A 12,828-nucleotide genomic window follows, 5' to 3' on the forward strand; every position below is an offset into this window, starting at 1 on the left:
TTACTGCTCTCACCCTTCCCATCAACCCGTATTTCACTCAACCTTACAGCATGATCCCTTTCCGAGTTTTCTGCCTCATTGATACCGTTGTCTTTCTTGACTTCTCTTGTTCTAACTTTCCCTTCAATTTTGTAAAAGCAGCTCCTTTGTTAAACAAGTATTCAGTACAACATAGCTTTAGTCTTATTGTCACTCAAGTGAAATGATGTAAAAGATGGTGAAGCATTTTCAAACAGCATAAGGATGTGCTGCATTGTAATGGACAAACATTGGCTCCTCTCTCAGAAAGACTTTGAGGCTAAACTAAAATGTATCAGGTAGGAGTCAAATTATTCATCATTTATAATACCTTATGTGAGACATGGTGGAATCCATCATTTCAGGAGGGAAAAGTTTGTTCTATGTCTGGGCGTTTATAAAGGAATGCAGTAACATTGAAAGCTGCCAGATGGTATATGGGCAATCATATGTCCAGTTTACCTCATTTTGCAAAACTCTTAAGAGAACAGGTTCACAAATTGCAACTCATTGCAATTTAAATTCTGTCAGAGGATGCTCAGGCATCTCAAAGGTTCAGTAACACCTCAACACTCTGAAATACTGAGGGAATAGTTATGGACCTCAGGAGGTACATTCTCATGATGACTGAAGACTTTGGAGTCCTCATAAGGGAGTGACCTCTTAACATAGACTCTTATCTTTGCTGTAGGGACCAAAGAAGTGCAAATACTCAACAGTGCAATGTAATCAAAGTGCCCATGGTATCATAGCTATTTTATCTCTAACACTAATGCAGGCACTTGGCTTTCATTAGGATATTTGAAAGCACTGAATGTTTTATTCAATAGAGCAACGACGAAGAGCAGCAAGTCAAATGTTTACAGATGTTGAATCATAGAATGCCTACAGATAGAGGCCATTTGGCCCACTGAGTCTGCACCAATCTTCTGAAGGCATTCCACCTTATCCCCTTAACCCCATATTTACCATAGTTAGCCCCCCATGCGGGACATCCCTGAACTCTGTACAGCAATTTGCCATGGCAATTCCACCTAACCTGCACATCTTTGGACTATGGGAGGAAACTGGAGCACCTGGGGCAAACCCATGCAGATAACTAGAGAATGCTATTCCAGACACCCAAGGCTGGAATTAAACCTGGATCCCTTGCGCTGTGAGGCAGTAGTGCTAACCACTGTGCTACTGTGTCACCCCATGCCTAATAAACCAAGGAGAATGCTGTTCGGTAACCAAGCAAATTAAATTGGGAAATAGAAGGTCTCCACTCAGAACAGCAATCCTAGAAGCAAGTGGCTAAAAGTTTATCTCTAGCTCTCCACACCATTGCTCTGTCATTTTCTTTTTGATGTTCCTCCTGGCTCATCATAGGATCCTGACCTACGTCTTTCTCCTTAAGAGGATTCCTTTTCCTCCTGTATTTTTTTCTCAGCCAATGCATTCCCCTTTTGAAATGCAAAATGTGGATGGCAAAGCACATCCTTATTGCAGGACCCTAGTTGATGCGCTGACTGATACTTGTTCCTGTAGTGATTAGCCAGGTGGATATCACAGAATGAGTTCCCTGACTGGGACAGTTAACCTAGTCAATCAGGGAGTCCTGGCTGGCTGATATAAACAGGACTGTCAGGGGGTCAGCTCACTTTCGGACTCAGCTCGGAGCTAAGTGGATCAGTGTCACATACATGCACATGAAAATAAAGGGTAACTTGGTGACAGGATGCCAACCTTTTAGTCCCCTTCATTTTTTCCCCCTGCTACAAACTGCCTGCCTCTCCCTCTGTGAAGTTCTACTTCTGTGCCAAAGGCTCCTGGTTGTCCTTACCTGCAAAGAAACTACTTCTGATTCTGGGACTGCTTCTGGAATCTATCCAGGAAAACCACCTGTGAGAGAACAAGTGCTGCATGAGTCTGCTCAAAAGCAAGCAACCTGAAGATTGCGGGCTGATATGTTGCAGAGTTGTGTGGAGAGGGGGACTATGGAGACACCTGCTGCAGTGGTAATGGTTCCATCCAAAGTAAAGAGGAGGAGGATGGCTGGCAAAGCCACAAACTCACTCAGATCAAGGTAGAGGACCCAATTCAACAGAAATCACTTGGTATTTACAGTTGGGTTTTGAAGTGTCAATTTTCTTGATTGGGGGCAAGTTAATTGGAAAAGTGAAATTAATACTACTGTTTAATTAGGAGATGCAAAGGTTTAAAAATAGGCTTCTCATCACCAGATGTTAGATTTCTGCCATGTCAAGGAGGGGCAAATCATGCCCGATATGAAGATTTAGATGCATATAGTGCCAGGCCCGAGTGTTCAAGGTAAATTGTTGGTTTAGTTATTTTAGTGTGGTCATTGGTTTGTGGGTGACCATGATGCCTAAGGGCAGGAGTAGTTTGGTGTTCATCTCTGAAATGTCTTTGATGTATGGTAGGGGTGACTACAGTCCCTGGACATGCTGTGTCTTTCTGTTTAGGTCTGTTGTGCGGTAATCAGTAGACTGCACTTTTTGGGTAACCATTGTTCCTGAATACGTTGTGTAGGTAAAACAACTACTGATGAATTTAAAGGACCCCATACCCACAGTGAGCAGAATGAATGTCATATACAAAATACCCTGCAAGGACTGCAACAAACATTACATTGGACAAACTGGCAGGAAACTAATCACCAGGATACATGAGCACCAATTAGCCACCAAAAGACATGACCAACTATCACTAGTTCCGTACACACAGATGAAGAGGGACACCAGTTCGACTGGGAAAATGCATTCATCCTGGGACAGACCAAACAAAGACATGTGCTGGAATTCCTAGAGGCCTGGCGTTCAAACCGGAACTCCATTAACAAACATATAATCTTGGACCCCATTTACCAAACTCTCAGAAGCAGAACCGGAAATGACACCACCCACACAACAAACCAAGTCACAAAAAAAGCAAGTGGGACAGAACACCAGCTCTTCACCAAAGGCTCGTTGATGATGGTACCTAGCACAGTGACAAAATGTCAGAAAACAAACCCAGCAGTTCATCGAGCAAACCGACAACCTGATCCATAACGTGAGCTACAAATCTTCTCCAAAATCTCAAAGTTCAAGGTAAGTTGATTGCTCACCTTAGGTTTCAGGGATGTGCTTAGAGATCATCATTGGAACAGATATGGTAATCGTACATTTGGGTACAATGTTCAAATGAATACATAGGTAATTTTCTCCATTAATGAGTCTGATGATGTTAAAAGTATTCACTTCAGAGGAGGAAACCTTTTCTTCTTAAAGCAGTATACTACATGCTTCTTGTTGCTGTTTTCTAAGCCACTCGCATGCTGTCCTGCTCCTTAATTAAATAATTCGGAATAATAGTGATACTGAGAAAGAAGGAACTATGAGCAAGTGTGATTTATCACTTGCCAGAAATGATAAATTATTCCTAAAGATTGAAATAGAATTATTAATTCTATATATAATTAGTGAGTGCTTACCTTGTACTCTGAGGTTGACTTGCCGGTGGGCAGTACCAGCAGCATTCTTTGCAACACACGTGTATTTTCCTGTATGGCTGAGCTGGGCAGTACTGATATCAATAGTTCCTGAATTAACAAGAAGTTGAAGGAAAATATTGACGAGGGAATAACTGCAACTAGTTTTTGTATTTATTCTTTCAAATGTGCAACATAGGGCATCAACATATGGGAAAGTAAATGTAACAGAGTAATTAAGATACATAAACATCTTTTGTTAATTGTTGAAATATGAAAAATATCTTCCCGCAGGCTGATCTGGATTCTTACTTGTGACTGTTCATGTTCATGAACTGTTGGGGTCTGCTTACCAGTGAAAATGTTGTTCACATTCTTAGGAAGAGAGGAACATAAAAACAAGGTAGCTTATTCAGCCCATCAAACCTGCTGTCATTCAATTAGATCAAGGCAAATCATCTGCCTCAATGCCACTTCGCTGAGCTATCTCAACTTCTGACATGATCAGGCTCAGTGATTAATATTCCCTACCTCTCTGGGGTACAGAATTCCAAAGATTCATCACCCTCTCAATGATGAAATTTCTCCTCTTCTCAGTCTTAAGTAGCCTTCCCCTTATTTTGAGATGACATTGCCTGGTTCTGGAGTTCACAACCAGGGGAAAAATTCTATCCATATCCACCCTGTCATATCCTTTAAGAATTGTGTAAGTTTCAATGAGATCAGCTCTTATTCTTTGAAACTCAATATAATAATGGGCTAGTTTTCTCAATGTCTCCTCATAAATCAAACCTGACATCTCAGGAATTAATCTGGTGAACCCCTGTGATAGGTATACCCTTTTTTAGATTAGGTGATCCAAATAATGCATAATACTTCATGTGTGGTATCACCCACGCTTAATTCAACAGTAGTAAGACATCTTTATCTGTGTTCTCAAAACTCCTTGTGATGAAGGCTAATATATGCCATTTGCCTTCCTTATTGATTTTTGCATGTGCATGCTATTTTCTATTGATTCAAGAACAAGGACATCCAGGTCCTGTTAGACACCTGCTCTTCCCAACTTCTCAACCTTTAAGAAATGTCTTGTATTTCTATATTTTCCATTAAAGTGGATAACATCACACTTATTTACATTTGCCATGTTCTTGCCCATTCATTTAGTCTGTCAAATCTGGTTGAAGCCTTCTAGGAATATTCGCACAATTCAAAATTCCACCTTGTTTTGTGTCATCAGCATATGGAAAATATGGTTAGAAAGGAGCACAGTCAGTGTGAATGGAGAGTTGGTCTGAGTGAAACAAAGCCCGAGTGAGTATATCAGAGTGGGAATTTCTCGTAGAGGGGTGAGAGGTGCTTTCACTCAGTCTTACTGCAACAAATGAATTTTCAAGAATGAGAGGTGGATGGGAAATGATAAAAGGTGTGGGTTTGTGGAATTGTGGGGGAACCATTAAGATTCGACAGGTTAAGAGGTGACCAATGAGACCAGCAGCCGAGTGAAGTCACAACTCACAATGGGATGCATGTGTAGGGAAAGCAGTAGATTGTTGAGTAGGAATGGTGAGTCTTTCTAGTCTTTAAAGTAATAGATCTCCAGTTTGTATTTGGTCGCCAATTTCTTTTTCCTCTATTTTTCCTAAGAATATCTTGTCAAGTACAAGACTAATACTGTAAAAATGCAAATTATTTATTCAAATGTAAAGAGCAGGGGTTCTAGATTAATTAATTAATACATTAAATAAAATACTACAGTGATATCAGGATGGATAATGTGTTGTTCCAGCATGCAGGAGCTGCTGGACACCAAGATGATTAAAAGTGAAAACATCTGCAACTGGGGAGCTGGAATCTGAGCTTCAGACATTGTGTCACATTAAGGAGGAAGAAAATTCCATGGATGCTTTTGAAGTATTACGTGGCATTAATACTAATTTCTTGCTTTTCCTCAGTTTCGCAAGTCACTTGGTTACTTAACATAGCTGGGAGATAATCTGTATCATCCTCTGTAATTATGATTTAATCATACTCATTAAATCATTCCTATTTAACAAATCATCAACCTTGTTATGTCATCTTTAATTCTTCCTTTTTAACATTATTCTGCATTCTGATCCTGTTCTGCATTATGATCCTATTTAATGCTGTTCTTTGTTTCATCTGTATTCTAATTTCATTTACTGGGTTTCAATTTCCTGTTAACAATTTGAGTTCCGTGAATCTGAGCTCGCGGTCACAATCCCATTCCCCTGCCAATCTAGTTTAAACCCACACTAAAAACAGTGGCAAACCTCATTGACAAGTATTAGTCCTCGGCCTGCTCAGATGCAAGCTATTCATCTTGTCAAGGTCACATCTGCCCTAGAACTGGTCTTCATGCTTTAATCTGATGCCTTCCATCCTCCATTCACATTTTCAATTGCTCAGTTCTCTTATTTCTATTCTCACTAGCATGTGGGACTGGGAGTAATCCTGAGATTACTGCTTTTGCAGTCGTTTTTTAAAAATTTCCTTCCTAGCTTTCTAAAATCTACTTTCACAGCCTCACTCCCCTTCCTACCTATATTGTTGGTACAAATGCGATCATCACTGGCTGTTCATCCTCTCTCAGCAGAATGTCCTGCAGATACTCTATGACATTCTTGACTCCTTGGAGCCAGGATCTGACATACCATCCTGAAGTCATGTCTATAGCTACAGAAACGCCTGTCTATTTTCTGAACTAATAAGCACACTACCTCTTTCACTCATCTTACTCATCTCCTACACAGCTGAGTAATCTGTACCACAGACCTGGCTGGCTCTATTTGCTGAGGATTGATCACTTTCTCCAGTGTCCATAAGGGATTATTGCAGGGAATTCCAGCATTATATGTCCAATTCTCTTAGGCTGTCTGCTCCAACCCTGCAGTGTTATCACCTCTGTAAATGCATTATCTATTTAGTTCTCTGCCTTGCAAATGCACAGTGATTCCAATTGTCGCTCAAGTTCAGAAACCTGCAATTCCAGCTTGTGCAGCCAGCAACACTTCCTGCAAATTTTTCTCTCCATGACTTCACATGTGCCACAGGCTTGGATATTCCACTCAGCCAAGCTGTGCTGCAATGCCTTATCTCTGTGGACTATTTATTATAAGTGGAATAGCTTACCAATTATCATTAATTTATTTAGCTGGACAGAAGTAGGAAGCAATTATTGGACTGAGAAAAAAAAGGAACATGGATCTATCCTCTACCCCAACCCCTCACTTCACTTCACTGAACTCCCAATTCAAACCCATATCTACTTTGCTTTCAATCTATGGTCATATAGATTACCATTCTTGCTGATTAGCATTAGCATAGTTAAACAACACTAATTGAGATATTGATGCACTCACTATTAGATAAGATCTGTATAGAAAGGTTTGCATAAGTAAATTTGAGTTTTGTTTCGTGACAGGTATATCAGTGTAACTGAGACGTCAAATTGTAAAAATATAGGGATGTGTTGAAGCAAGTAACAAAAAAAAATGGAAATTTGAAAAATAAATATACTAAATACAAACTTAATAGCATATGAAAAAAAACCTAATATTTTGGATCTGTTTTGATAATTGGGAAAATATTCTTCTCTTTAGATACTGCTCAACTTGTGCATCTCCAAAACCTCCTGCAACATTAGCAACTTATAAACTGAGCTGCTCTTACCTGTGGATAGAATAAGGTAGCCTTCTCCTTGACGTGGCAACTTGACCCCATCTTTGGTCCAATGGATTTTTGGTGCTGGAACACCAGATGCTGTGCATGTAATAACAGCTGGTGACAACTTTGTTACCAACAAATCTGTAGCTTCATCGGCAATTGAAGGGGGAACTAAATGGGAAGAAAATTAAAATGGACCAGTGGTTCAATTTGCTCCAGCTAAATAACATAGAAGAAATGGATTGGAGACAGGTACTAGTCTGCAGGGTCAATGTATTCATAGAATTTTATAAATACACAGGAGACTGCCATTTAGGACACCAGGTATGTGGCGCCAAAAAAATGTTTAACTTGCCTTTTAGTTTTTCAGTTCTTGCTGCATAGCTGTGCAGGTTATAGTACTTCTAACACCATCCATGTACTTTTTAAATGAGATGAGAGTTTCTGCTTCTATCACTCTTTTGTGCAGATTCCAGACCCAAAGAATTAACATAAATTTATGTCCCCTGGTTGTTGACCTCTCTGCTAAGATTAGATTAGATTACTTACAGTGTGAAAACAGGCTCTTCGGCCCAACAACTCCACAACGACCCGCCAAAGCGCACCCACTCAGACCCATTCCCCTACATTTACCTCTTCACCTAACACTACGGGCAATTTAGCATGGCCAATTCACCTAACCTGCACTTTTTGGACTGTGGGAGGAAACCAGAGCACCTGGAGGAAACCCACGCAGACACGGGGAGAATGTGCAAACTCCACACAGTCAGTCACCTGAGGCAGGAATTGAACCCAGGTCTCTGGCACTGTGAGGCAGCAGTGCTAACCACTGTGCCACCATGCTGCTAAGCAAAATACATCCTCACTCAACACTTTTAAATTGACATGAATAAATTATGAAGAGCTAATTTTCCTGGAGCCTCCTCTGTTCCAAAGAAAACAAGCTCAGTTTACCTAATCTTTCCTCATATCTAAAATTCCTAGTCCGGCAACATCCCTGTAATCTCCACTGAACACTCTCTTCTGTTCTTTACACTTTGTCAGCACAGTTTTAAGGCATTTCTTCAAATTTGCTAATGATAAATGGTTTTGGATGTATGCATTTCTTATGCTCCGACTGAGTTAATCTATTTTAAATAACCCAGCAGTAAAGTAAGCGTTTTGTGTTTTACAATGGAAGATATTTGTTTGCTTCCCTTCCTTGCTGTGAATCTTGCTGAAGAAAACTACATCTCACTTTCTTCCCCCCCCCCCCACCCCCCACACCAAACCTAGAAGAATACCTAGAAAAAAATGAACAGAATTCAGTCTCCATTTCAACCCTAGCCTACAATGTTAAGATAGTACACTGTTACGAAGGATTTGGAATTGCAGAAACACTTCAGTTGCAAGTAGGGCTTCCAAAGTAGATTTGTCATTGGTTGTTTTAATGGGTAAACTTGTAGATGGAATGAGGTAGCGGAGAGAGAAAGTCCTATGTTATCCTTTAAAGGAGTTATGGTCTGGCCTATCTTATGGCCTGGTAAATTTCAGCAGTTTAATGGCTGTTTGCTGAGTTTCTTTCTCTTCATCATTCAAGCAGTTTCTCTGCCTAGAAAACTTGTCTGCTTATTGCAGTTTGTTAACAGGGAACAAAGATGGCTAAGGCATCATATGACCCTGTAACAAATGCAGAGTCATTTTCCAAATAAGGCACTTACAATCCCTTCTTCCATTGTGGCTTCAGCTTTTCACACCTCAAAGTTGTTTAACATTTGTGCTTTGAGAACCCTTGGCACACTGTAGGTAACACAATCTTCAGGACTCTCTTTGCTGTCGAGAACAGTATCTAATCCCCTAACTATGCTTTCTGCTATGAGTATATTTCAATTCCTCTCCACTCCCACCAACCCCCACTCCCCACCAAAAGTTGAATTAAGCTTTGTGCCCTTATCTACACTGGAAACAAAGACCTGGTAGCTTTTGAACAAGAGTACTGGCCAAGGCTCTTCCAAAGCTAAATTCTGGAAGCTTACTGGTGCCAGCACTTCACAAATGAGAATCCATTTCTCCCACAAAGTATGAGCCATACATTTACTTTTCTAACTATATTTCATTATACCAATTTACACGTAGCTCAGGTAGTAATGTGGAGATTACTACTTTTGTGGTCCTGCATTATAATTTTAATTTTCTACCAGCCTGATTTGCAGTCACACTCTCCTGTCTCTGACCATGGACCATATTTGATGTGTTTAATCTTAAGGGGTGTGACTGCATCTTGAAACACATTTTATAAGGGTAACTGCCCCTCTCCCTGATGTGTTGAATTCCAACTCATTAACGCTAAGGTGAAGTTCCTTGAGTGGCCAATACTTGTTGTAGATGTAGTCACTGTAGATCACACCAGCGTCTACCAGCACCCAATATTATGGCTGCAACACATTGCATGTCCAGTTGTCTCTATTCTATATAATTTACTTAATTTGTATGCTAAATATTTTTAAATGGTATTTATTAAATTTCTTCTGCTCTAATAATATCCCTGATTCATACCACTTGGCCAATCAAAAGAGGTGGAGAAGAAATGCCCACTAATCACATCCTTGTTCTCCTATGATGTCATACAGTGGGTCTGACAGGTATAAATAGGTGAAAGGGGCTCTCTGCCACCTGCTTTTATCTCCCACCATTTGCTGCCCTTCTCACACAGCTCCACACTCCATATGCTGAGCCTCTCTTTCCGTAGCTAGTTTTTATCATCCCCCCCCCCCACTGGTGCCCCTCTCAAGCTGGTACACACTCCAAGTGCTGGCTGTCCATCTCTGTTGTTGATTTTTATCTCACCGTTCCCCCTCCCCACCACCTTTGCCCTACTCATGGAGGATCCTTCTCTTTGTGTTGGGTTACCTGCTTTGTCACCAGTTTTAATCTCCTATCACTGCTTCCTTTTTTAACACAGATTTACTCTTCATATGCTCTTTGATATTGCAATGACTCTTATGCCTCTCCTTTATACTTGTAAGTAGGCAGTGAGTATTGGCAAGTTTATTCAATTATTCAGGGTAGTGCGTTATAATAGAGCAGAACTAAATCTTGAGACATAGCCAGAAACAAACAGTAAAAGGCAAAATATTGTGAATTCTGGAAATCCGAAACAAACACAGAGAATGAGAGAAACTCAGCAGGTCTGACAACATCTGTGGAGGCAGAACTTCTGAAGACGAGTCAAACCAGGCTTGAAACAGTAACACTGCTTCTCTGTCCACAGTTGCTGTCAAACATGAGTTTCTCCAGTATTCTCTGTGCCATGTAAATTTGGTTATTCCAATTTAAATCTTTAACCAATTAACTATTATTTTCAAATATAGGTATACATTTACAGTTAATTGTTCACCATACTGAAAGGGGAAATGAGACTTAAGAGGTAACTGTTATACAGACTACAATACATTGCACTGAATCTGAACTGACATCTTAAAACATGAAATCATTGGACATAAAATTCATGTTAAATTTTCTTAAAGATGTCAGGAACAAAATTTAGCAACTTGGATAATCTGATAACACTAAGGGCATAAGAACTCAAGTCTTCCTTGAAGACAGAACAATATAGAACCAATTTCTTTTTCTTTCAAGTCTTTCAGTTCTGCATTGCTCTATGAAGCATACATTTCAAATCAAATGATATTTCACACAATATTCGGCTGATAGGGGGAAACATTCAAATCACTTTCATTAGTACTTTATGGAATAAAATCCATTGATTTTCTTTAACAACCTACATTTGTCAAAACATCAAAATACGCAAAGGTTTTAATTTCCCTTACCAATACACTTAGCTGTTGTGCACACCATTGTCACACACCATTAACCCCATCTAAAATGAATTAATATGACATTAAGAATTGCACAAAAGGACATTCATCAGGTGTCTGCTATCATAATATAGAGAGCCAGATGTGCAAAAAAGAATTTGAGTCTAATTTTTACACAATTATAAGTTTTTATTTGCAGAGACACATCTTACAAACTTATACCTGCAAACTCAACAATATCAGTTTCAGCCTGCTCCTAAACACAATTAACACCTCAAAGTCTGTGAGAAGATTTGTAGCTCGGGTGCTCGTTGTTGTGGTTCTGTTCGCCGAGCTGGGAATTTGTGTTGCAGACGTTTCGTCCCCTGTCTAGGTGACATCCTCAGTGCTTGGGAGCCCCCTGTGAAGCGCTTCTGTGATGTTTCCTCCGGCATTTATAATGGTTTGTCCTGCCACTTCCAGTTGTCAGTTCCAGCTGTCCGCTGCAGTGGCCGGTATATTGGGTCCAGGTTGATGTGCTTATTGATCACAGAAACGCTTCACAGGAGGCTCCCAAGCACTGAGGATGTCACCTAGACAGGGGACGAAACGTCTGCAACACAAATTCCCAGCTTGGCAAACAGAACCACAACAACAATTAACACCTTTTGGGGGGAAATTAAAGTACTCAGCTTTACAAAATCAAAAATCAGGCCCATGTTAAGTTGTCAGTACCTACCTTGTACTGTAAGTCTGACAAATCTCTGATCTTCCCCAGCATAATTTGAGACTTTACACTCATAGTTTCCACTGTCTTCCACAGTGGGTGAGATGATTACAAGAGAACCAGATGAAAGCAGTCTGTAGAGAGGAATAAAATAGCTAATTGTTCGAGATGTGCACCTTTTATAATGTCTCATTGTTATTTTTATCCTTACTTCTGTAGCAAGTAGCTAATGACAAAAATGAAGTCTTATGTTTTTAAACATTTAATTTTCTACCTCACAGAATAATAATAACACCTTAATAAAGCATATCCTTATTCAAACAGAAAGGTGTCTTCTCTTGGCTAATGTTACCTTTGTAATAGGCCCACAACCTTGCTCAAACTCCACTTAGTACTGCCCCAGCACACCATAACACAAGCTGATGGGGGGGTGCTTCCTGACTTTAGTAATTGATGATCTGTAACAAAAAACCCACGTGCACACATACACATATCCGTTTGTGGGGTGAATTTGTACTTGCAGAGTTACATTGTACTTTGCTCAAAAACTGCATGAATCCATGTAAGACTCTGTTAACTCACTTTTTAAATTAGAATCAGTCTAAACATTATAGTACAGACAGGGAACACAGGGGCCTAACACGTTCAACATCTTAACATCTTATCTGGCTGACACCAATTGTTACAGTTAATCTGAGAATGTAACTTTTTAAAAAGGTTTTGTGATTTACATATAAAAGAAGTGAAACTATCATGGTATTCAAACAGATGAGAGACTCAAGAAACAATCAAGGTATTTTTCAATGTATAATTTCAGTTACATCACACTGTAAAGTTTTGCTATAAATTCTGTGTCTTACAATTGTGCCCTCCACAACCACCTGACGAAGGAGCAGTGCTCCGAAAGCTAGAGCTTCTAATTAAACCTGTTGGACTATAACCTGGTATTATGTGATTTTTAACTTTGTACACCCCAGTTCAACACCGGCATCTCCAAATCTTGTCAGTGAGTGATTACAACAGAAACATAGAAAATAGGAGGAGTGTGTCATTCAATTGTTCGCGCCTATTCTGCCATTCAATATGATCATGGCTGATCATGTAACCCAGTGTTCTGTTCTGGCTCTCTCCCCATCTTTGATGCC

The 12,828-nt window shown here is 39.9% G+C and overlaps 1 protein-coding gene across 1 annotated transcript in view; it reads right to left on the reverse strand.

Annotated features, from left to right (window-relative positions):
* Window positions 1-12,828, reverse strand: part of hmcn1 (hemicentin 1) — a 599,829-nt gene that overhangs the window by 95,622 nt on the left and 491,379 nt on the right. The window contains exons 76-78 of the mRNA XM_043699541.1: window positions 11,696-11,817; window positions 7,187-7,351; window positions 3,497-3,604 (exon numbers count right to left, since the gene is read on the reverse strand). Of these exons, the coding sequence (XP_043555476.1) occupies window positions 3,497-3,604; window positions 7,187-7,351; window positions 11,696-11,817 (395 nt within the window). The remainder of the gene's footprint in view (window positions 1-3,496; window positions 3,605-7,186; window positions 7,352-11,695; window positions 11,818-12,828) is intronic.

The sequence above is a fragment of the Chiloscyllium plagiosum genome, chromosome 11 (assembly GCF_004010195.1).
Source record: "Chiloscyllium plagiosum isolate BGI_BamShark_2017 chromosome 11, ASM401019v2, whole genome shotgun sequence".
Taxonomy (NCBI): domain Eukaryota; kingdom Metazoa; phylum Chordata; class Chondrichthyes; order Orectolobiformes; family Hemiscylliidae; genus Chiloscyllium; species Chiloscyllium plagiosum.